This window comes from Macrotis lagotis, chromosome 1, assembly GCF_037893015.1.
Source record: "Macrotis lagotis isolate mMagLag1 chromosome 1, bilby.v1.9.chrom.fasta, whole genome shotgun sequence".
Lineage (NCBI taxonomy): Eukaryota > Metazoa > Chordata > Mammalia > Peramelemorphia > Peramelidae > Macrotis > Macrotis lagotis.
The window spans coordinates 170773611-170800131 of NC_133658.1; the positions used below are offsets into that span (position 1 = coordinate 170773611).

General features: G+C 36.4%; 1 protein-coding gene across 1 annotated transcript in view; it reads left to right on the forward strand.

Moving 5' to 3' along the window:
- The first annotated feature begins 187 nt into the window (after positions 1-187).
- Positions 188-26521, forward strand: part of DZANK1 (double zinc ribbon and ankyrin repeat domains 1) — a 148996-nt gene continuing 122662 nt past the window's right edge. Inside the window, 7 exon segments of the mRNA XM_074209374.1 lie at positions 188-340; positions 1082-1354; positions 3123-3246; positions 15294-15447; positions 19521-19638; positions 21336-21429; positions 21898-21965. Coding sequence (XP_074065475.1) covers positions 3138-3246; positions 15294-15447; positions 19521-19638; positions 21336-21429; positions 21898-21965 — 543 coding nt within the window. The 5' untranslated portion in view covers positions 188-340; positions 1082-1354; positions 3123-3137.

Here is a 26521-nt window from a genome sequence, read left to right on the forward strand (position 1 = left end):
GGTGGCTCGGGCACGCCGGTCCGGCTGGACAATTAGGAGACGCTTGGTCCGATCACAGCGTTAGCTAGTTAAAGGGCTCCCCTGTTGGCTCAGCGACTGCGCGGGAACCCCACTTGGAGCCTCAAGTGCTCCTCTCCAATACTTTTCTTCCATGGATCAGGCGGATATTTAGACACCTAAGAGGCTCCTGGAGAGGAGGCGTAGAGCGCTGATTGGATCCTCGCTCGGCTTGGAAGGGGCGGAGCCGGTTGCTAGGAAGCGGAATTTTCACCAATCACAACGTTCCGCTCTGCGCGTTCTGTCCGGTGCCGGAGCGTCGGTGGGAGCTGCGGCGGATCCGGTGAGGAGCCCCGGGGAGCGGCGGTCCGGCCCGGCGGGCGCGGGGTCCCCGGGGTCCCCGGGGCCCCCGGGGCGAGCGGCGTGCGGGGACAGCCCGGGAGCGCCCGCTCACACGGGCGGGGGAGGTCGTGGCCGGACGTGCCCGCCGGCTTGTGCCCGCCGGCTTGTGCCCGCCGGCTTGTGCCCGCCTGTGGAGGGCTCAGCTCTGAGCTGCCGCGCGGGCCCGCCCGGGGGGCCCGGCCCGGGGGCTGCCCTTTGGGCCAGTTTTAATTCCTCCATCCCTGTGGTTCCCTCGGTCCCCGCCGTTTCTCTGCTACCGCAGGGACCCTTCTGCATGTGATTGTGGGGGTTCCCTCACGCATGGGCAATGTTGCCAGAAACGGGGTGTATCTGCATGTAATGGTGGGGAGCAGGTCAGTCACAGAAAGCACCGTTAAAGCAGGGAGCTTTATATATGCGGGTGATTGTACGTGTGTGCGTGTGTGCATATGAACACAACAGAGGTGTTTCTTATTCACAGCTGTGTACATGCCTAAGGGCATACATGGTCTGCGTATTCATATGCTCCTATATCACAGATATGTAGATGTATATCTACATAGATATACACACACAGAACGATGTTATTTTGTTCATGTTGATTTTTAGTTGTTCAGTTATGTTCGACTTTATATGACCCCACGCCACGGACTTTGGTGTTTTCTTGGCAAAGATACTGATTTCCTTCTTCCCCATTTTATAGATGAGGAACTGAGGAGTTAAAAAATGGCTTGCCCAGAGTCATTCAACTATTAAATGCCTTCCTGACTGCAGGCTCAATGCTCCATCCATTGCACCACTAATACCTGTTCTTTAAAAATAGTGTCTGCTTGGGAGTATATTGGAGAAGGAAAAGGTGATAAAGAATCTTTGTGGAGTTTTGGAGTCCAGATGTAAGGGCTGCAACTTCTGATTCATTTTTGGGGACACCTGCTTGGTCATCATCTACATCTATGAACTGAGGTGTTGGCTCCAGGTTAGATTGTGTGTGTGTGTGTGTGTGTGTGTGTGTGTTTATCTGTGTATTATTGTTGTTATTCAATCATTTTCATTTGTGTTCGACTTCATGATTGGTCTTGGCAAAGATACTGAATTGACATTTGATTCTCCAACTTATTTTATAGATGAGAAAACTGAGGCCAACAGGGTTAAGAGACTTGACTAGGGTCACACAGCTAGTAATTGTCTCAGACTAGGTATGAAGTCAGGAAAAGTTTTTCTGACTGTAGACCTGGCGCTCTATATACTGTGCCACCTAGCTGCCATTTTGTGTGTATATATGTGTGTGTGTGTGTGTGTGTGTGTGTGTGTGTGTATATAGTGGTTACGTGTATATATACAATTTATATATATCACAACTGCTGTATATACATGATATGTACATATATAGTGAACATAATTATATATCACAACTACTATATATGTGCAGATGCATATACATAGTATATATACATCAGAAATTAAATATATACACTTTTTAATGTATAGATTAAATATATATAAATATATACACTATAACTAGTATATCTATAGATATATTTCATAGCAAGTTTTATATATATATACATATATGCATATGTATTATGGCAAGTGCTAATGCCTATACTTATACTATTATTTTCTCCAGTTAATGGATGAAGAAATTAAGACTGAAAGATTTTAAGTGACTTTCCCAGAATCACATTACTAGTCAAAGTCTGAGGTAGGATTTGAACTCAGGTTTATCTACTGGCCCTGGAGTCAGGAGTACCTGGGTTCAAATCCAGTCTCAGACACTTAATAATTACCTAGCCCTGTGGCCTTGGGCAAGTCACTTAACCCTATTTGCCTTGCAAAAAAAAAATAAAAATAATATGATGGCGCAGTGGATAGAGTACCAGCTCTGGAGTCAGGAGTACCTGAGTCAAATGTGACCTCAGACACTTAATAATTACCTAGTTGTGTGGCCTTGAGCAAGCCACTTAACCCCATTGCCTTGCAAAAACTAAAAAAAAAAATATGACTCAATTCTCTGTATATTTTAGAAATGAGTCCTTTGCCAGAATCATTAGTTGTAAAGATTGTTTGCCAATTTACTACATTTCTTTTGATCTTGGTTACAGTGGTTTTATCTGTGCAAAGGCTTTTTAATTTAATAAAATCAAAATCATCTAGTTTGTTTTTGCTAAATTTTCTTTTCAACTGTTGAAAGGTAGAAAGAGTAAGATCAAATTCATGGCTCTGTATAAAGGAGATAGAAAGAGCTTCTTTCAACAGGCTAACTCCTCCTAGGAACCTCTAGAAACTGTGACACAGATGTTTTGGTTGTCTATACCTCATGTGTATGTATTTGTGTGTGTGTGTCTTCTGTCTGTCTGTGTCTGTAGATAAATAAGCCATATTTGGAGAAAATAGAGGCAGCCTCTCCAAGTCAGGAGATGATTAATAAGTCATTTAGCCTCTAATATCATATATTCCAGACTGATTTGATCTGCATCAGTGGAGGGAGCTTCCACACCAGGAGTTTCCTACACTAGTGATATCAGTCAATAAACATTTATTAGGTGTCAGGATTGAGCCAGGAACAGAGCTGAAATCATGAGGCTATACCAGTTGTTTTGGAACAAACAGCCCTCTCTCTAGTTTTCTATTTAATTTAGAAAGAGTTGCTTCTTTTTAGCTATTTTATTCAATTAATTGAGTAAAATTGATAGTAAAGCATACTTTGTGTGTTATTTTCAGACATATGTCTTTTCCCCCCTTAGGTTGTAACAGAGAAAATGACTGCTGGTTCAGTTTGTGTTCCTCAGATTATCCCATTAAGGGTCCCTCTTTTGGGAAAAAACAGTCATGAAATAAACACCAATACTCTTGTAGAAATTAAATCAGGTAAGAGTAAGAATGACTTAAATCATTGCTGATAATACATAATGTGGTGCTTATTACTTGGCTCACAGTATTTCTTTTCCAGAGTTTTAAATATTATTTTAATAAGATGTTCCCAGAGTTCCCTCAAACTTTCATTTCAATGGGAAAACCAACATTTTCATATAAGAATAAAGCAAATACATATAGCTTCTTGGTATACTTCTAAATGACAGATCAACAAACACTAATTGTTTAATTAACTATGATTTATTTATGTTGTAGCAAAGATTGTTTTTTTTGTTTACATAAATGTGTGAAATATGTAAATGTTACCATTTAGAAAGGGGAAAGATTGAGCCATACAAACTATGTATATTTATGCTGTCTGCCCTGGTGATTTTATATTTGTATATCATAGGATCTAGGATTTATATATGAAGGAGTCCTTGGAGAGACTAGCAGTATAACTCACAGCTTCATTTTACAAATGAGGACACTGACCAATCAATAAGATTTATTAAGTACCTTCTGTTAGGCAGAGAACAAACCCCTAAAATAAAATAATTTGATCATTAATTTGTTAAATCATCCAGCAGAGGAGAGAGTGGAAAAAATGGGATAACCCATCTCTCCAATCCCCATCTGTAGTTTCCTCATAAGGTCCAAACAAAGGAGGAAGAGAAGAACACTAACTGATTAACCAGTAAAGAGGCAGTTTCCAAACAACACACACAGGTTGTTTTAAATGTATAACAGGAGATGTATATTTACATTTTTCGCATCAGTCTTTGGATCTGATCAGCCCAACCTAGGTCCAAAGTTAAGCATTAACCAAGTCTTGTCTCTAAGCAACAGATACGGTTTCTCAACCACACAATTTTTAGGTTCAAAAATTTGCAATAAAGGCAGCTAGGTGGAGTAGTGGATAAAGCACCGGCCCTGGAGTCAGGAGTACCTGGGTTCAAATTCGGTCTCAGACACTTAATAATTACCTAGCTGTGTGGCCTTGGGCAAGCCACTTAACCCCATTTGCCTTGCAAAAACCTAAAAAAAATTGCAATAATGTTTCCCACACTATTATATATCATGTACACTAGTAGATGCTGGAGATTAGACAAAAATGAAACAGACCTTGATTTGTGTGGAATTGCAAAGCATATACAAAGGAAGTTTAGACTAATGATGGCTTGGGGAGATCCTGATATAGGAGTTGGCACATGAATAAGACTTGAAGGAATCCTGAAATTCTAAGAGGTGAACCCCCAGGAAAGCAGTCCACCAATGGGGACATCCAGTACAAAAGCAGGGAGGTTGGAGTTGGATTGTTCTCTGAGGAACAACAAGTAGGTCAGTTTGACTGTAATAAGTCTAGCAAGGTAAGCTATAGCCATATTGTAGTAATCTTTAAAAGTCAAGTATGGGAAATAGAGAGAAGTCATTGGAGCTTGTTGAGCAGGAGAATGACCTACTCAGACTTGTGCTTTAGGAAAACTACTTTGGTGGTGGTGTAGAGGATGGATAGAACCCAGAGGCAGAGTAGGAGGCTATTTCAGTAGTCCAGGTCTGAAGTGGAAAAAGGCCTTAAGTAGGGTGATGGTTGTAGGAGTGGAAAAAAGGGATAGATGGCCAGAGAATTTATAAAAAGTAGAATTGATCTACTTAGCATAGAACTTAATATTGGGAATAATTTCAAATAAATATTAAATATTTGATGATTATTCTGGGTTACTTCATAGTGCCCTTGCTAGAAACAGGGAAATTTAGAAAAAGGTTTGGTTGAAAGGAAGGATAGTTAACAAGTTCTATTTTGAACATGTAGAATTTGGGAGAAGTTCAATAGGCAATTGTTGATGTGATCAAGGGTAGAGAGCAGAAGAAAGAATGGAGATACTTTCTAGTAATTTGGATTCCTTTTTCTAGTAGTTTGTGAAATGGAGGAGAAAGAGGATAATATTTAACAAAGTAGTAGAGTCAAAAGAAGAATCCTTTTTTAAGGAAGTTAGACATGTTTGTAAGAACCAGTAAAGAAGAAAAAATTGAAGATGAGAGAGAGAGAGAGAGAGAGACAGAGACAGAGAGAGAGAGACAGAGAGAGAGAGAAAGGATAATTAGACAGAAAGAAAAGAGATCAAGGATTTAAGAAAGATTGCCCAAGAGAGAAAGGCTGCCTCTTCATCAGAGAAAAACACAAGATTTCAGAGTCAGAAGAGAACTCTACCATATTTCCTGAGACAATCCATCCACTTTTGGATATTGCTAATTGTTAGGATTTTTTTTCCTTATATAAAGATGATGTTTTTATATGGTATGTGTAATTTTTGCATACTGCTCTTGGTTCTGACATCTGGGACTAGGTAGAACAAGTCTGATATCTCTTTCAAATGACAAACTTTCAAATATCTGGATAATTCATGGGGATATGCCTCTTGAACTTCCCTTTTCATTAGGCTAAATATCCCCCATTCCTTCTACTAGTTCTATAGAATAACTGCATTTCCCTCCCTGTCCTGGTTGCTCTCTTGCGAGTCTACTTTATGAAGCTTGTCAATGTCTTTTCTAAAATGTATCATTCAGGGCCATTCAAAATGCTCCAGTTATTCTGACCAGAATAGAGCATGTAGCATGAGTATCACTTTCCTCATATTAGACACTTTGTCTCCCAGGCAAAATTTTAGAAAGTTATTATTAAAGAAATTATAGAAAAATCTAGGAAAGGAAGCAGTTCTACCTACTGTAGGAAAGGAGTAAGATATATTGCTTGATTTGGGGGTCAGTGGTCAAGTTACCAGATCTTTAAGATTTAGAAGCTATTCAGAAGATCTCCTTGAAGAGATACAGTAATTAATTACAAGCCTACAGTGAATATGAAAAAAGGTGTTGGCTACTTGACAAACAACTTTGTTGACTATGAGCTCCACAGCAATTGTTGCAAGTTTTGCTTCAGATTTTTCTAATACCAATCAATCAATAAATATTACATACCTGTTATGTGCCAGGCACTGTGCTGAGGGATACAAAAAGAGTCAAAAGATAATTCTAGCCTGCAGGAAGGTCACAATTTAATGGGGGGAGGTAACAAGGAAACAAACATGTACATATAAATATTCAAGATAAATAGGAAAAAATTAAGAAAGGGAAGGCACTAAAACTAAAAGGGGTTGGGGAAAAACTTCCTTTGGAAGATGGGAATTTAGTTGGAACTTAAAGGAATTCAGGAAAGCTAATAGGTGAGATAAAAAGAATTAGTGTTCAGGCAGAGGGTACAACCAGAGAAAATACCCAGAGTTGAGGTGTAGTGTCCTGTTCATGGAACAACCAGGAAGCCAGAATCACTGGATCAAAAAGTATGTTTCAGGGAATAAGGTATAAGAAGACTAGAAAGTTAGGAAGGAGTTTTGAAGGCCAAACAGAGAGTTTTTAAAATCAATTGGTTTTTTCACAGTTATATGTACAGATAGTTTTTTCAGCATTCATTTTTTGTAAAATTTTATAGGAGTTCCACATTTTTCTCTCTTCCTCGCTTCCCACTCCCCTTCCCTTGATAACTTGTAATTTGATATAGGCTATACATGTCCAACTAGGTTCAACATATTTCCACATTAGTGATGTTGTGAAAGAAGAATCAGAATTTTATTGAAGACCTCATAAGAATGAAAATTGACTTATCTGAAGTGAGTCTGGGTGTTGAAATTTAGACTGGACCAATGCCTATGAGGCTGGCAACCCTATAGGATACAGTCATAGATATTGTAGGTGACAGACTCATTGGGAATGGTTGGGAAAGCAATAAAGTTCTGAGTTTGGACTTTCCTAACTTGGTTCTTCAACAATGATATTTGAAAATGTCTCACCTGGCAGATTTAAAAATCTGACTCAAGTCATTTAGTTATCCATATAGTCTTACCTGAAAACTGATATCTAAATAAAAAGGCAAGGTTTCCTGTGTCCCTGGGTCATGTGTTAAATTCCTGTAATCATATCAGGTTATCAGTACCAAAAATATGCATAGAAATAAATAAATAAATAATGTGCTTACAGCTATCTAATTCTAATAGCCAACTATAGTCTAAGCCTTTTTTTGTCAGCTTCATGCTCCTATGAGAATTAAGATCCTTTAGCTAAAACAAATATAAAGTTTTTTGTGACATCAGGATATGTATGATTCACTATCATAACTATCTCATGTTCTGTTTTAAGGAAAGGAATATTAGTCAACTAAGTTTATCCAAAAGAGATTGACCTGTGGTTTATTTTTAAAAAATAATTTTTAAGGAAATTAATTTCCAACTAAGATATTTTTTTCTGATTCTTTTTAAACATGGGAAAAGGTTAAAATTGTTTTTATAAATCACCTACTGAATACACACTGATCTAAAAATGATTATCAAATTTGTATGTTTTTTATTATTATGGAAGTTATTTTTGTTACTGGAATAGCTTTTGAATGGGGAAAATAAAATAATGCCAAGTATTTTGAAACAAATCTTTTAAAACTGAATTGTAAAATTGGTTTGATTCTCAAAATTTTCTATTTGTAACTAAGGTTTCTGTGTAACAATTGGCAAAATCAACAAGGTTCCAAAAATCATAGGTTTTATGATTTTGTGTTGAGATATTGCATTTTCTGTCTTCCTCACTTCCCACTCCCCTTCCCTTGATAACTTGTAATTTGATATAGGTTGTACATGTACAACTGTGTGTTGCCTGCCTGTCCTGTCTCCAAGAGATGCTGTCTTTTCCTCCATATGCGCCTCATTTTTTTCTACACCTCTTTAGTTGATCTATAAGTAGACATCATCTTTGATCAAAATGCAGGAATGAGAGGGGCAGCTAGGTGGTGCAGTGGATAGAGCACCAGCCCTGGAGTCAGGAGTACCTGAATTCAAATCCGGCCTCAGACACTTAATAATTACCTGGCTGTGTGGCCTTGGGCAAGCCACTTAACCTGCATTGCCTTGCAAAAAAAAAATGCAGGAACGATAAAGTATAATAATAATAATAATAGTGTTTTTTACAACTATAATTCCTGGTCAAAAGTTTGATTTTCTTTGCTATTGTAAGGAATGGAATGTGACCTTCTTTAGACCTTGAAAGGAAGAATTGTCCTGCCTTCCTTGTACTTATATGAAAGAGTGTGACCTTCCTGAGACAAGATAGTATTATAGAAGAATGATTCTCTCTCTCTCTCTCTCTCTCTCTCTCTCTCTCTCTCTCCCTTTTTTTTTTAAGTTTTTTGCAAGGCAGTGGGGTTAAGTGGCTTGCCCAAGGCCACACAGCCAGGTAATTATTAAGTGTCTGAGGCCTCATTTGAACTCAAGTATTCCTGACTCCAGGGTCGGTGCTCTATCCACTGCGCCACCTAGCCACCCCTGGGATGATTCTCTTTGATGAGGTATTCTATGAAATAATAGTATAACCTCCAGGGAAGTTTTTATTTAAAGTTTTATCTTCCTGTTATGAATATTCTGTTCCCTACCTTGCTGGGGTATAAGTATTCTGAGCTCCCTCAGCTCAGTGAGGCCATTACCATAACCTCCTCCACCTATAAGTTAATGATAAACCCTTTTAAAAAAGAACAACAAAAAAGGGGGGGAACATGAAAAAGGAAAAGAATAAAACAAATTTTAAAACTTGAACACAGTATGCATTGATCTGCTTTTAAGACTCCATAGATCTTTCTCTGTATGTAGATGGTATTTTCCATAACGTCTCTTAGAATTGTCTTTGATCATTGTACTACTGAGAAGAGCTAAGTCTGTTAAAGCTGATCATCACACAGTGTTGCTGTTAATGTGTGCAATGTCCTAATTCACTCACTTCACTCAGTTCATAAGTTTTTCCAGACTTTTCTGAAATCTACCTGTTCATGATTGCTTGCAGAATAGTATTCTATCAAATCCACATACTTCAATTTGTTCATCCATTCCCCAGTGGATGGGCATCTCCTCAATTTCATCAATTCTTTGTCACTACAAAAAGAACTGCCATAAATATTTTTTTACATGTGAGTTTTTTTTCCCTTTTTTATGATCTCTTTGGGATTCAGACCTGGTAGGTATTGTTGGATCAAAGGTTATGCACAGTTTTATTCAGAGTTCGGTTTGCTTTCCAGAATGGTTGGATCAGTTCATATCTCTACCAAAAGTGTTTCAGTGTTCCAGTTTTCCCACATCCCCTCCAATATTGATCAAATTTTCCTTTTTTGTCATGTTGGCCAATCAGGTGAAGAGGTATATCAGAATTGTTTTAATGTGCATTTCTTTAATCAGTAACGACTTGGAACATTTTTTTCATATGACTATAGATAGCTTTAATTTCTTCATCTGAAAACTGGCTGTTCATCTCCTTTGACCATTTATCAATTAGGACATGACTTGTATTCTTATAAACTTGATTCAGTTCTCTAAATATTTAGAAATGAATCCTTCATCAGAAACACTAGCTAAACTGAAGGTTTTGAATTTGATCCAGAGGCAGTAGGGAACCACAAGAGTTTACATGGTGGGAGTCAGGGGAGTGGAAGGGTTGAAGAATGACATAGTTAGATCTGCACTTAAGGAAAATCACTTTAATGAATGAATGGAGGATAGATTAAAGTTGGGAAGAGACTTGAGATAGGCAGACATACTAGCAGTTTATTATAATAGTCCTGGCATGGGTTGATGAGTACTGTATTAAACCAGAGTGGTGGCAATGTCAAGAGGAGAGAAGGGTGATCTTTAAAAGATATTGTGATAGTAAAAGGCCTTGGCAACAGATTGGATAAGGGTAGTGAGAGGTAGTGAATAGTTAAAGGAGATTCCTATATTTTGAATCTGAGTGATTGGGAGCATGATGATACCCTGCAGGGAAAGTAGGAGAGGGAGACAGTTTAGGAGGAAAGTTCTGTTTTTGACATGTTTAGTTTAAGAAATCTACTAAATATTCCATTTGAGATGTCTACTGGCAGTTAAAAATACAAGATTGGAGGTCAGTATAGGGAGGTCAAGTTGAGAATCTTCATCATTGAAATGACAGCTAAATCTATGGGAGCTGAGAAGATCACCAAGTGAAGTACTATAAAGGGAGAAGATAAGCATACTCAGGACAGAAGCCTGCAGAACAATGATGATTAAGAGGGTATTGTCTGGATTAAGGTCCAGTAAAGGAACCTATGAAGGAGCAGTTTGATAGGAAAAGAACTGAGAGAAAGGGGTATCCCCAAAACTTAGGAGTATTGAGGAGGTGAGAGTGAGTAAAAATGTCTGAGAAGAGCATTATAACTATCTTGTTGCACTTCGTACATCCATCTGTGGCTCACCAAAATGTCTCACTCTACTGGCTTGTCAGAATGTTTGAAGGTAGGGAGGGTTAGGAACCCCGCCCCCCTGTCAGGAGACTGGTGAGATTTCCCTGTGAAGACATAGGCCTGGCAGATCCTTTTGCATTGAACAAAGCAGTGGCTGCTTATCAGGCTGTCATTTTATAGGGATGACAGAATGTGAAACCCCAAAGGCTGTTGAAGTTAAAACTTGCTTGAAAAGTTACCATGGTCCTGATACATCTGAGGAATGTATCCACCAGTTTCATAAATGAGTTGGACTATGGTAAATGCTACAAATAGAATCCTTCCTTATAAGAAAGGAACAGGAATATCTGTCTGAAGAATTAAGATCAATAGGCATCTTTAAGCAAAAACTATGGTGAACTTTCAGATGAGGTACAAGTAAAAGTGGCATTTTTCTAGGGAGGGCTGAGAGGGAAGAGCCCCTAGTTTTGTTTTGGTTTTTTAGTTGATTGCTTTTTCAGGAAGGTAGGATGGTAGGGAATGGTTAACTTATTAACTAGTTTGTGCCAGAATTTTCACTCCTTCAAACAGGAGGCAGAATTACTTCTGGGACCAAATGCCTGACCTTGAACTGCTGTTCATTTGTATTATGCAAAACAGTACTAAGGAAAATAACTAGCAGCAATGTAAAATGAATGAGTGTGGTCAATAAGGAATTAGCTATTTTGTCAGAGTATTTAAGTTGCAAACTCATTATATAATTCAGTTCTGTACTACTATGGTTTTCCTTTTTTAAAAGTGTATATTCGGGGTAATTTTAACTGTTAAAAAATGATTCTGGGGTGGCTAGGTGGCATAGTGGATAAAGCACCGGCCCTGGAGTCAGGAGTACCTGGGTTCAAATTCGGTCTCAGACACTTAATAGTTACCTAGCTGTGTGGCCTTGGGCAAGCCACTTAACCCCATTTGCCTTGCAAAAAAAACTTAAAAAAATGATTACAATTTAATACCACATGGAGTTTTGAGTATTTCTTATATGGAAAGGTCTTGTGAACCAATAAAGCTATTTTGGAGTATTCTTGAAAAAAAGTTATCAAGAATAATAATTGGAGAGGTCATTGCACTTGTGATGGAAAATACCATTTACATCCAGAGAGAGAACTATAGAGTCCAAATGCAGACCAAAGTGTGTTATTTTCACTTAAAAATTTTTTGTTTTATATTTTTTCTTTTCATGATTTTTTCTCCTTTTGTTCTGATTCTTCTTTCACATCACCAATATGGAAAAGGGTTTAACATAGTTGTACATATTTAATCTATATCAAATTAATTGATGACAAGGAGAGAAGGGAGGGGGAAAAAAAGTAGGGAGAAAGATGTGGAGCTCAAAATCTTACATAAAATGAATGTTGAAAACTACATATAATTACAAAAAATTAAATTTTAAAAATGAGACCCACCCCCCCCAAAAAAGAAAAGGCCATTGAATTTGGCAAATAAGTGATCACTAGTAAATTTGGAGAGAGCAGTTTTAGTGGATTGATGAATCTGGAAAGCTGATTTTAGGGGGGTTAAAAAAGTGGAGGAGGGAAAGTTGAGGTCCTTTTAAGAAGTTTAATGACAAAGGGCAGAAAAAATATAGTATAATAGTTTGTATTCTAATACCAGAGGCTTAATATACTTAATGACTAAGCAACCAACTAGCCAAAGAATTGTGAGTGTAAAGAACTTGGCAAAAGATGACATGACTAGAAATAAGACACATCAACATAATAAAATCTTAGTTACAAAATTTTTTAAAATTCTTCACTAAGGGGGGCAGCTAGGTGGCTCAGTGGATAGAGCACCGGCCCTGGAGTCAGGAGTACCCAAGTTCAAATCCGGCCTCGGACACTTAATTAATTACCTAGCTGTGTGGCCTTGGGCTAGCCAGTTAACCCCATTTGCCTTGCAAAAAAAAACCCCTAAAAAAAAAAATTCTTCACTCAGAGGCATGCCATATGCCATATTGAAGAGCCAGGATGGGAGAGTGGGCATAAGGGCAGATATGCAAGTTATGAACTATTAAACTGAAATTTACTAAAGTTGTTTTTAATTTTGTGTTAGATCTGTTTTTCTGGACTTTATTTACCTTGATAGGAAATATATTTTGAAAAGGATGCAGTGGTGACAAGAAGCCATGATACTTTCAACAAGAAGTCACTAAAAAGGGGGGGGGTATATCAGATTAACTTTTTTCTTTTTTGACTGTATTAGTAAACTGGTAGGCCGAAGGAATGCTGTATTACAGTTTACCTAGATTTTAGAAAAGTATTTGTCAAAGTCATACCATTCTTGTGGGGAAACAACTGAGATCTGAGCTAGACAATAGTACAATTAAATAGAATTTAAAGTTGTTGACTACAGTGAACTCAGGTCTTCCTGACTCTAGGTTCAGGGCTGTATCTTCTGTGTCAACCTATATCACCTAGTTGCCTAATGCATACACATATGGAATTCTTCCATAACATTTATTTTGTCACTAAAGTAAAATATATTAAGTAAATACATGTAGATCATACAAAATACATAGAATAATAAAAATTACCAAAACTTCCTAATTTTTCTATTAATGAAGTTAAAGCAATAACTGTAAAGCAGAGAGCAGGGATACATGAAAATCAGTTTTTTAAAAAATTTTTTTCTTGTTTATATGGTTGCTTGCTGACTAATTTGAAAAGTAATGAATGCCTTCAGAAATGATTTTGAAGTTTCAGCTTTGATTTCTCCCTCCAATATGTTCCTTCCTACTCTTTGAGAAAATAGAAGGGGAAAAATATTTGCAAACATATATAGTCAAACAATACAAATTGCCACATTAATTATGTGCTAAAAAAAATCTTCACTCTGAGCCCATCACTTTTTTGGATAGAATTTTGTATTTTGTAAACCTCTAGAAGTGTGTTTGTCATTGTATTGATGAAAGTTCCTTAAGCCTTTCTATTTTTTAAAATTTATTGAAGGCAATGGGATTAAATGACTTGCCCAAGGTCACACAGCTAAACAATTATTAAGTGTCTGAGGCCGGATTTGAACTCGGGTTCTCCTGACTCCAGGCTGGTGCTCTATCCACTTCATCACTTAGCTGCCCCCTTTCTTAAGCCTTTTAAATTTACTTATTTTTATAATATTGTTGTTCTGAAAAATGTGTCGTGTGTGTGTGTGTGTGTGTGTGTGTCTGTGTCTGTGTATTTGTGTTTTAAAGAAGTCCTTTTGCATTTATTTTCAAGAGACTTTGATCCCTCAAAGTCATTCTCCCTCCCCTTCAACATTTGAATGTTTTGTTATCAATGTAAAGGAAGTTTAGTTGACTTCTTATTTACTTTTCTTTGATAGAACATTGACACAAACAATTCACTGCAGTCTTGGTGAGTTGACATTGCCCAGTCTAAATCAGCTTTTAAATGTAATAAAAAAAAACCTATTTCTGAATCCATTGGGACTGGTGTTTGCTCTTTTCCTCTCTGTTAAGAGACAGCTAGCTCTGAATTCGTATATGCAAGAATCTGGAATAAGTCTTTAAGAGGCCTGACTTTTAAACAGAGAGGTTACATTTTTTTAACCATTGACCTTTTGTCACTAAAATATAGGTTTAGCTTATGTGTAGAAATCCCAAAAAGGGACAAAGGTACTATAGATGATAAAGCTTAGTTATATGACAATTATTTATTTTTTCTATACAAAATAATTAACATAAGACTGTGATGCTTATTGACAAAAACTTCAATAAGAAGTTGTTACTTATAATATTATATTTTCCTAGGAGGTTGATACTTAAGACCATCAAAAATGACCAGAAACTTAAAGCAGTTTTCTGAAAAGAAGCCTTGTTATGTTTCACCTTAACTCAGTACTCTTTCTGTCAAAGTCTTTGTCTTCTTCCAAGCCAGGACAGAACTTGGCTACTGCTCCTATTCATGCTCCTCCTTTGAGGCAAGTATAGTTGCAGAATATTCATTCTGCTGCCCATCAGCTCTGACAGACATCTTGCATTCCCAAGGTTGTTTTGGAGACTGGTCACTTCTCTCTCTCTCTCTCCCTTGTTACTCTATCATTTCTGTTCATGGAAGGAAATCAAAGAAGAAAAGGGAGCTAAAGCCCAATCTATACCAACACCTGACCTTTCACTGCCATGTTTATAGTTGATCATTTCTGGTGGTTTGGGGAACCCTCATTTTGGAAGCCAGGTGGAGTGCTATTTGCCCTATGTTGAGTTGGAGGAAGAAAGTGAGCCAGAAGCTGTCTCCACTATTGGGGTGGGGGGAGTAGAACCAATGTACCACCCAATATTTGTTGTGTATAAGCTCTTTGCAAAGTTACCAATGAGTTCCTAAATGCCAAATCTAATATCTTTTCTCAGTCCACATCCTTCTCAACCTATCTACTGCATTTGAGATTTTGGGCCACCTTCTCCTACTAGATATTCTCTTCTCTCTGAGTTTTCCTGGTGCTATTCTTTCCTAATTGTCCTCCTGCAGCTGTGACCACAAAAAAAAATGAGCAACTTATGAGTATGGCAGTGAAAAGACAGGTGGTCTTAGCCTAGGCAATTGGGGTTAAGTGTCTTACCTAGGGCCACATAGCTAATAAAGGTCTGGTACTCTATTTTGCCAACAAGCTTCCCCCAAAGTTTTTCTGTAGTCTTCATAACAAATGAATTTTAAAAATCCCACAAAACTGCAGTTACAGTTTATTTCTCTTTATGAATTATTTTTGCTCACTTGTGTTATTTCCGACATTTGTTTTTATTTATGACTCTCAGATACCACAGATGTCAACATATATTACACCTTGGATGGCAGCAAACCTGAATTATTAAAGAGAAAAGGGTATGGTGAAAATAACACTTTTAAGTATACAGGACCAATCACTCTTCCTGATGGAAAAATACAGGTTAAAGCTATGGCAGTCTCCAGGTAAGTCAGCATGATATTTCTACAAAACTTAGTGTGACTAAATAAACATTGATATAGTACTTACTATGTATAAGTACTAAAAGTGCTAAAAGCTGTGTATTTAAATATAAGTAAGCAAAATAATTGCTGGCCTCAAGGAGGTTATGTTCTCGCAAGGGAAGAGAAGTTGGATAGAGGAGGGGTGACCAAGGAGGAGACTTTTGATAAGGAAATCAAAAGGCTGGTCATTGGGAGTATTAGGGTAATTACTGATATTTCCTTTGCAGGAATAGTAGTGTTGATTTGATTCCTGTTTCCAAAGCTCTAGGGCAAGCCAGGGTCAAAGCCAGGAAGATTTGAGTTCAAATCCAGCCCCTGTCTTATGAAAAGTTAACTTGGACAAGTCATTTAATCTTTCACTGTTCTAGGCACCTCACTAAGTTTCAAAGAAAGTTTGTCTGCATCATTTGAGGAAGTTCTCTGCTCCAATGGTGTCAAATTCAAAAAGAAACAACCTACATGAGCATGATCCCTGTGGGCTACTTATGGATTTAGTTTTGAAATATAATATTATCTATGCTTTTATTGTATTTTTATTTATTTTGTTAAATATTTCACAGTTACATTTTAATCTACTAAAGGCTGCATTTGTGGGCACATGTAGTCTGTGGACCATGTGTTTGACAGCTCTGCTCTACACCAGTGAAATCATAGATCCTGGGAAAAAACATGATGAGTCTGTCTTTGGTCTAGAAATGCTAAATCTTTAACAATCAGTAGTCTAGATCTCTAGATGGAGATTAAAGTCCTGATTAGAGGTAGAGAACGCAGGATCATGGAAGCTTAAAGGCAAGGAAGAAGGAGATAGCCATTATCTGATGGTAATGACAGACCTGATTATTTTTTTCCCATTGAAATAGTATATTTTTATGGCTAATTTCCTTATGTCCCAAGGCTCAGCCTAAAGTTACTTTTAAAACCCATTTTTTATCCCCCAGGATTTATTTTTCTGTGTCTTTGATTTATTAAGACACATGTTAATCATATTCAGCATATGTCTGTTGAATTAATTTAACATTTATTGTGTCTACCTTCTATGAAGCATAAGCAAAAAAGAAAAAAAATCCCTGCCCTCAAGGAGCTTAACATTCAGCTGGATTTTGGATGTTTTTTGTAATATGGTTGACTTTGACCCCACCCTCTCAGGCCAGATCTATTTGCAGACTGTAATCTGCAACTAGAGATCCTGGGCTTCTGGTTGGTGAACATTTAGCATTTCTAGCTCAGACTCAGACCCATCAAACTCTTTTCCAGTCATCATTATGCCACAGCCACACATTCCTTTTTTTTAATAATTTATCTTTTCAATTACATGTAAAGATAGCTTTCAACAATCATTTTTTGGTAAGGTTTTGAGTTCCACATTTTTTCTCCCTCCCTCTCTCTCTCTTTCCTCCTCCTTCCCCCTGACGGCAATCTAATATAGGTTATACATGTATAAGTATGTTAAACATATTTCCATAGTAATCAAAATAAAAAAGGAAAAAGACCCCAAGGGGGAAAAACCACAAAACAATTTTTAAAAATTGAAAATTGTAAGCTTAGGTCTGCAATTCAGACTCCATAGTTCCTTCTCTGGAACTTTAGAATTGTCTTAAGATTATTGTACTGTTGAGATGAGCAAGACCATCAAAGTTGATCCTCATTCAGTGTTGCTATTAATGTGTACAATAGTCGGTTGGGCGGCTAGGTTGTATAGGATAGAGCACTCACCTTGGAGTCAGGAGGACCCCCATTACCTTGCCAAAAAAAACCCCCAAAAAGCAGCAAAAAAAATATATGTGCACAACGTTCTTCTGGTACTTCTCAGTACTTTCAGTCTCAGTCCTTACAAGACTTTTTTTGAAGTCCAGCTGCTCATGATTTCTTATAGAACAGTAGTGCTCCATCACATTCATATACCACAGTTTGTTTAGCCATTCTTCAATTGATTGGCATCCCCTCTGTTTCCAACTCTTTGCCACAACAAAAAGAGCTGTTATAAATATTTTTGTACATGTGGATTTTTCACCCTTTCTTATGATCTTTTTGGAATATAGACCTTCTCCATCTCTTGGTTGGGCTCTGAGATATGGATAGGAACAATATCTATGATTTCACTGTAGCTTAAGATTTGTCAGGTACCCTGAAAGAATTAGGGGTCTGTCTCTTTTCTCTGTTATTGGCTCAAGTCAATCATTGGTTGTATTCCCCTAATTTTTGGGGGGGACACAGTGGCTGGCAACCCAGTTTTATTTGACTATTTGCCATCAGATTATACAAAGGGATATTTACTTCAAAGATGTATTAAACATTTCTCTCTAGTTCCTTGGGAACATGATCTTCTCCATTCCACCTACTGTAGCTTAAAGTTGATTAGGCTCAAAAATAGAGCAGATAGGTGGCAAAATGGATAGAGCATTGGGCCTGGAGTCAGAAGGACTCATTTTCCTGAGTTCAAATCCTGCCTCAAACACTTACTAGTTGTGTGAGCCTAGGCTAGTCACATATATAGTAGTCATTTTCTGCTCCTGTCCTCCCCATTGAATATAGACCATAATTAAAATCAACTGATAAAAAGACCATTCTCAGCAAACTCAGCATTCTTCCTGATTGTCCCTTAAATATCAACCAGAGAAAGATGGCATTTTCTCATGATCTGTTTACTGGGACTTGGATTGCTTATTCTATTTAATCTGTCTTTTCATGGGGTTTTTTTATATACATCATTTTAGTGATTGTTTATATTATTCTTCTGGCTGTTCATTTCACTCTGTTTCAGTTCATCTTTCTTGATGTGTTTCTCTGAATACATCAGAATAAAATCACATTGGATGAATCAGGTTTCTTTTTTCTTTTGTTGGTCTGAGGACCAGAGAATAGAATGGAGGCTTATTTCTCTGACTTTCTGTATGGTGGTTGTTGCCCAGTTCTTCCCCTGGGATTAGAGCCAGGTCCGAAGTATCTAACTGGGGCCTGAGATATTTGTTTTACATTGTATCTAGTGACAGCAATATTGTAGCAATGATCACTATGAAAGACGGAGTTACTCTAATTAATTCAATGATTAGACAGTTGCTAAAGACCTATGATGATAAATGCTATGTATCTTCAGAGAGATTTGACTTCAGAGAGATTTATTTGACTCTTTGCCATCAGATTATGGAGTTCATATTGAAGCATTTTTTTTTGCTTTCTTTAGGTTTCTTGTTTTTTACTTTTTTGCAAAATGGCTAATATGGAAATATTTTGCATGATTTCACATGTATAATTGACAATATGTTCCTTGCCTTCTTAGCTGTTGGGCGAGGGTCAGGAGGGAAGGAGAATATTGGGACTCAATATTTTAATGAATGTTAAAAAGATATAAAAAAGAAATTTATTTGAATTACATAAGTAGCTCTTGAGTTAGAATTTTAAATGTCACATAGGTAAATAAAAAGGCATGATAATTGACATAATGTCAATAGACTTTGAGTACCCCGACTTATACCAAACACTTCAAAAACTAGCAATTTATTCTCTAGTTAGAAGATAATATTTTCTCTCATGATACTATTAACATCTTCATCAAAATAATTCACTTATCTTTCAATATTTATGCTAAGAAATTAGAGGCATCAGATTTAACCATAATTAAAATATTGGCGTTGATATTAAAATGAATTCAGTTAAACCATTTGATCATGTATGTAATCCTTACTTTGAAAGATCCCTTTTTTATTTGAGTAAAGAAATCCTTATTGAATCATATTGTATGATAATTACAGTAAAAAGAATGAACTTTCACAATGTGGAATGAGTGGTTTGTATTAGCAACATAATATTTATTGATAAAATAAGCTACAGGATATTAATATTTTCATTTGACCATGAACAAATGGTAAAGAGAGAAAGCAGAAATTAATTCATCCAATATTTCCTTTTTGTCTTTGTGTTTCAGTAAGGAGTTGAACTAAAAATGTTCATTGATAAATTTAGCATTATTTCTTATTTATAGCAGATGTCTTTTTTACCTTTCTGTTATAGAAAACTTTTTGTTTATTAATTTTCAGAGACTGCAGGGAAAGTGGCATTGTAACAAAGATATTTCAGGTACAGTATGAGCCACCAAGTGAGAGTTCTTTTCAAGAAGATAATAAAGAAACTATTCTCAAAAATGTTGAAAAGCAGGCAAGTATATAATAAAGGTAATCTCTAAGGGCTGATTTTTTTCCCTTTACAATGTCATTTTACTCTGTCGATTCCTTTTTTTATTCCTAATATCAGCAGGATAGATCTGACCTTTATTTCTATATGTCTTTTTTATTTTTGTGAGGCAGTTGGAATTCAGTAACTTGCCCATGGTCACATAGCTAGTAAGTGTCAAGTATCTGAGACTAGATTTAAACTGAAGTCCTCTTGACTCTAGTGCTTCTCCTATAGCCACTGTTCCATCAAGCTGCCTCTATTTGTCTTATACTATATTATTTTCGTAACTGTCCTCCCTTCTACTCTTCTCCCTCTAATCCACTTGAGATACCAACCCCTCGATTGATCTCCTTAATAGTATTATTTAATATTATTTCCTAGTTCAAATATATTCCTCATCTCATAAAGAATAAGGTCCAAATAACTAAACATGGCATTCAAAGTCTCCTTTCTTTTATTCCAGACTAGCCTGCCTCACCTCTCACTACTCACCTATACCTTACCAAAATATTCCACTTTAAAATAGCTAATCTTTATAAGAAGTCAGACTTAAGAACTGATTGACCTTCTTAAAAGTTTTTTTTTTGCCTTTGATTCAATGTAGAATCACAAATACTTTGCCTTCCCTCATTCTGGATAGCAGCACATTTTCTGGAACTTATCTATTTATACCACGAAGGATCTTTTAAAAAAAAGACAGAGGGCAGACAACTATTGCCCTTGGTTGTGTCAGTGAGGCACATATCTGATCAATCTTTGAAGATCTGGATCAGGAACTAGAGCACAAGAAAAAGCAAAGTTCAAGTGTGTAGTTAAAAGTCAAGATTCAGGCTCTTACTGGGGGATCAGAAAGAGACTAGAGTCTGGACATTGTGAATGATATCTAATCATTTGCTGTCAATAAACTGTTTCCATAAAACTGTCCTTCAGATGTGTCCACAAAGCAGATGTACCACAATTTAACTTCATAATCCAGACTCCAACTTTGTGACTTTTCTCTGGAATAGCCATGATTCCTGAAAGCATCCCAAGCCAGACTAAAATGTAATTGCTAATATTTAACAAAATAAATAATATTTTTAAAAATATAACTAACATTACCTTAAGCCAAAATGTGGTCCTTGCAGACCCATGGATTGGTGACTTCTGTTCCAATTGAGTTTGACATCACTGATTTTGGCAGTCCATTGAACCCTTCTTACAAGCTCTATGTTGCCTATATCCATTAGTGAAAATAAAGATGTAAATTTTTTTCCATTCAGGTTTAATGGATCCATAAAGCTTATCTGCAGACACTTTGGGGATTTGTGCATCACAGATTGATAACCTTTGACCTATATTATTTGTTTTTTCCACCCCCTACCATTTGTAGCATCTTGTTTTTTTGACTAGCTTTTACTACATTTGTCTTCTTGACAACTAATCCTGATTTTTCTTGTTCTGCCCTGCCCAACTATCTCTGTGGTGTAATTAATATAAATCTCTGGGTTTCAAACAGTTGGTAAGATGTAGTGAATTTTTAAATTCATTTTTAAAGTTATTCTATATAAATTGTCTTAAATGATTGTAGGTATCATGATTTAACTATTATCCTTTTCCTGGAGTAAGTTAATTTTATATAGTAAAATGTTAGATAAGTATATAATAGAATTTTTGACTTATAATCTTTTCATTCTTAGGAATTCAAAAGTGAAATTTTTGCATCAAGACTTGAAGAAAAAGATATAAATGCTGAAAATAAACATGGCTATAATGCTAGAATTAAATGTCAAGGTATGATATGATAAAATTAAGACCGAATCTAGGGGCAACTGGGTGGCACAGTGGTTAGAGCACTGACCCTGGCTGGCCTCAGACACTTAATGATTACCTGGTTATGTGACCTTGGGCAAGTCACTTAACCCCATTGCCTTGCAAAAACAAAACAAAAAGAAAAACTGAGTCTAGCATTTCTAAGCCAAATTCATTCCTCACTCATTCCACATTCATTCCTCATATATAAAAAATATGGGAATAATGCTCAGAAAAGGAAGTTCAGATTTTCAAATACACTTAAATTCACTCAGAAATATACAGCATCACATTTGCTATTTTAAAGGAAGGACATAATGGTGATGGTCCTTCATGAAAAATAATCTGGTGTCTATGCATAATTATTAATGTTCATGAAACAATGGTGATTTGTCATTTTAAACTTCAAAGGATAGGCTAGAACTGAAAATTTTTGTTTTCTTTCCTTAGAAGGGCCAGTGGAAATCCCATCTTGCCAGGAAGAACCAGATTTTACACAACCCAGTTATGAATTCGAGGTGACATTTATTGTTCTAATTTTTTAATCTCCTATTTGTTTATTTTACTTCACTATTTACAATATTTCATGTCAGATAATTTAAATAATATAACAAATACCTGTTGTACTTTCTTATATCTAAGATTTAGATATACTTTATTTAGCTTTACTTTATTAATTCAGACTTTGCTATTTTTCAGCTTGTTATGAGGTCTTTATGAAGTTTGCTTTTACATAACACAGTTTAGTTCAAATCAGTTCAGTTAAATATAAACATTTTTATTAAATATCTACTCTGTGCAATGCATTTCCCATAGAAATGCAAATTATAGTGCCAAAAATGTTTCTATAGGATTTCATAAAATACTTCAGAAAAGCTTTCCTTTTTCTCAAATATTACCTAAGCAACAATTATAATTAATATGCTTTTTTATTTTTGGAAATCAGTTTACATACTCTTAAATAATTCTCTTAAGGAGAGTAGGATAACAGCTTTGTGCAGCAACTCTGCCTCACTTAAATATAATTCACCCATGAGCCAAGACATCAGTATCATTGGTCCTCTTTGAAAATGAAGGACAATGGGGTGACTAGGTGGTGCAGTGGATAGAGCACTGGCCTTGGAGTCAGGAGTACCTGAGTTCAAATCCAGCCTCAGACACTTAATAATTACCTAGCTGTGTGGCCTTGGGCAAGCCACTTAGCCCCATTGCCTTGCAAAATCTAAAAAAAAAAAAAAAAAATTAAGGACAATGGGGCAGCTAGATGGCACAGTGAATAGAGCACTGGCCCTGGAGTCAGGAGTACCTGAGTTCAAATCTGGCCTCAGACACTTAATAATTACCTAGCTGTGGCTTTGGACAAGCCACTTAACCCCATTTGCCTTGAAAAAACCTTTAAAAAGAAAGAAAGAAAGAAAGAAAGAAAGAAAGAAAGAAAGAAAAGAAAGAAAGAAAGAAAGAAAGAAAGAAAGAAAGAAAAGAAAATGGACAATTAAAAACAATTTCCTTTCTCCTGTGTACACATATTTATTTGCTTGTTGTCCCATTAGATTATAATCTCCTTGAGGACAGGGACCATCCTTTGCCTCTGTTTGTATCACTGGAACACAGTAGGTGATTAATGTTGAATTTTTTATTAATAAATACTCATTGGCTTAAAAAAAGTCTCTTAAGGATATTTCTTATGTAATATGTTGTCATTTTAGGGAATGCAAGCTCCCATGGCCAGAGTTGATTTTGGTTTTTTTTCTTTGTAGCTACATTGCTTAGGACAGTGCCTGCTACCCAATGAGTGCTTATTGTTTGTTGAATTGAATTGGATATACTTGAAATTAACAAATAATACTTTATTAAAATTATTCTGTAATTACACTTAAGTAATTCAAATTTTCCTACTTACCAGTCATTCTAAAATACTGAGAATTTATGGTTCTGGGGGTCATTTCATGTTCCTGTCTACCTAGTGACATAGAGTTATCTAATTGTAATTTAAGAAACATTAATGGTATCATTTTCCTCTCAATACTAATTATTGCTGAATTTTGCTGTATAAATTTGGGTTTTTCTCTCTTTTGGTCCTTCAAGGATCTGTGATTTTGGTTGGGATGAGTATTACCTCCATGAACATGGACTACTACTTTTCCTTAGTGTATTGTCTTTGATACCATGTTCCAAAGCTTCATTCACTTGTGGCCAGTTTGGTGATAAGGCACTGTCTCTTACTGAGACACACTTGGAAATAGCTGATTCATGGAGTCCAAGCTGGTACTAAAACCCTTTCCAGCTTGGGTAGGATCTTCTAGAGCTTACACTGTGGCAAAGCCTTATAACCATTACACCACAGTGAGACATTGGGAGAGGACATTAGCGTAGGTTTCTGTACTTTTCAAAATAATAATTTAAGTCGCTAAGGTATAAGAAACTGCAGCCCTAACTTTCATATTCCTGCCATAGTTGTAATTAGAGCACACTTAGCATTTCCCATTCACATGACTTAAAATGATCTCTTATGTAAATTTGTGAACTCAGAAGTCCTCAGGACAGTGTAGACTTGCCATCAGGGAGCAAACTATTGATGTCCTTTGATCAAGCTGACTCCTTCTTCTAATTACCCAAATTTTTGGAATCTAACCCTTGTTTTCCCTGAGCCCTATTTTCTCTTCTCATCTCTGCCTAAATCTTCTGTTTCCAAATCCATTGGGTTATTTCTCAAAACTATTGCTCAGACTTCCTTTTCCTTCCGCTGCTTGTGTCTAACCATTGCTCTCATTTAGGTCAGGGCCACCTAACCTTACTTTTAAAAGTTTTTATTGAAACAATAGACAATATATTTTGATTTGCCATTTTAGTGGGAGCTCTGATAATTGGTTTCACTTACTAAAGCATTTAGTAAACCCACAGGTTGGCCACATAAATCTCTGCATTTTGGACAGCCCTGATTTAGGTCCTTCAGGTCAGGAAACACTTACTAAGGGCAAGTCATTGTTCAAAGGCAAAAGTAAAATAATACTGACCTTCAAGAAGTTGTGTTCTCCTGGTGTGGCAGAATATGCAGAGATAAGTATAGTGTGAAGGAAACAAGTAGGGGAGTGCAGAAGGAAAGAATGAGAGGAGATAAAAATGATCTAAGGACAATTGAAGAGGGAGAGAACACTAACATTTGGGGGGAGCAGAATCAAGGAATGCCTCTTAGAAGAGAGAACAAAATTGAGCTGAGTCTTTTGTAGGAATATGAGAACTCTAAAAGATAGAAGAGAAGTACATAGCCCAGTTTTAGGAGCTAACTGCTCTGCAGATGTGACCTATGCAGTTTGTGAGATCAGTTAGCATTTCAGTTTGGCTGAAATAAAGAGCATGTAGACTGCAGTAATACAATAGAGTAGAGCTGAATTTTGAACTTTACATGCCGAATTAAAGAGTTTGCCTTAGGGAACCTCTGAAGATTTTTGATAGGGAAGTTATAGGATCATACTGACTTGTGAGGCAGTGAGTATCTTTCCACTTGAGGTTTTCAAGCAAAGGTCAGGTCACTACTCATTGTCCTGTTTTGTAGTGGGTTTTTCTTTCCAAATAGGGGTACAGTTGGATGGCTATTAATGTTTCTTGCAACTTTGAAATAAAGTGATTTTGTGATTAAAAAAAAATGCAGCCCTCAAGACCAGGTGAGAATAGGAGCATGGGAAGACACACAATTTATGTAAGATTAGTAAATACCTAAAATAAAAAAAATATAAAAAATAATTTCAGGAGTGAGAATGCACCAGCAACAGAAGGGATCACATATAACCTGCAGTAAGGAAAATTAACTGAGGAGTACTTAAATGAAATGAGAAATTTTTTTCAGAAGAGAAGAAAATGCACTGCTGACCTAGGGGACCATTTGTCTTTTTTTTTTTTTTTGGTTTTTGCTAGGCATTGGTGTTAAGTGACTTGCCCAAGGTCACATAACTTGGTAATTATTAAATGTCTAAGGCTGGATTTGAACTCAGGTCCTCCCAACTCCAGGGCCAATGTCTGTCTACTTCACCACATAGCTACAAACATTTCTCTTTCTTCTCATATGTAATACTTTAGGTTGTGTCTCAGTTTTCACATCTTCATTTTTTACATGGGATAATTGCCTATTTATTTTCCATGTGTGTATCTATAAGTATTACCTTATTGGTAGGTCTTTAGCTATTACCCAAAAATGAGAAATATAGAAAAATTATATTCAAAAAATCAAAGCAAAACACCCAATAAAGAGAATAGTCAAAGTCCAAGATGTAAGAATGAGAGAGATGAGGATCTATTGAGAAAATTATTTTTCCCCACTGCTATTTTTTAGGTCAATGAAAGATTTTCTACAATCTTCCTCAGATATGGGCCTACCAAGTTTTATTTTAAAAAATTGGTTAATAACACACTGTTGGCTTTATGTTAACTCATGGCATTTTAACAGCTGCTAAAGAATCATGGTTACTGGGAGCAGCTAGATGGTGGAGGGGATAGAGCACCAGCCCCAGAGTCAGGAGGACCTGAATTCAAATGAGGCTTTAGACACTTAATAATTGCCTAGTTGTGTGACCTTGGGCAAGTCACTTAACCCCATTGCCTTAAATAAAAAAAATTTTTTAAAAATCATAGTTACTGAAAGTCAGCTGTATGAGCCATGACTAAGGAAGGCACACAAGCACCAGGAAACTAGAACAGTGTTTCTAGAAAGTATCAGTGAAAATTGAGGTGCTTCATATTAATTGTTTCCTAAATTTCTTTGGGACACAATCTTTGAAAAACCCAGGTATTGCTATAAGCACTTTAATACTAAGCTGGTGGCTACTTAATTCAAGGGATTTAAAGAAAAACCTTTTATTCAACTTATATATATAAAACCTTCATTTCTACCTATGCCACCCCACTCCATCAACACTGAATCTTTCTATGAAACAAAAAAAAAGTTAAGTAAAATACCTAATTTTGTGCCTGGCCATGTTTGACAACATGTATAATATCCTGCTCTATAATTTCCACCTCTCTGATAAGAGGAGAGTGTTTTGCTTAATTATTTTTTTTCTGGTCACAAAATTGGTCTTTA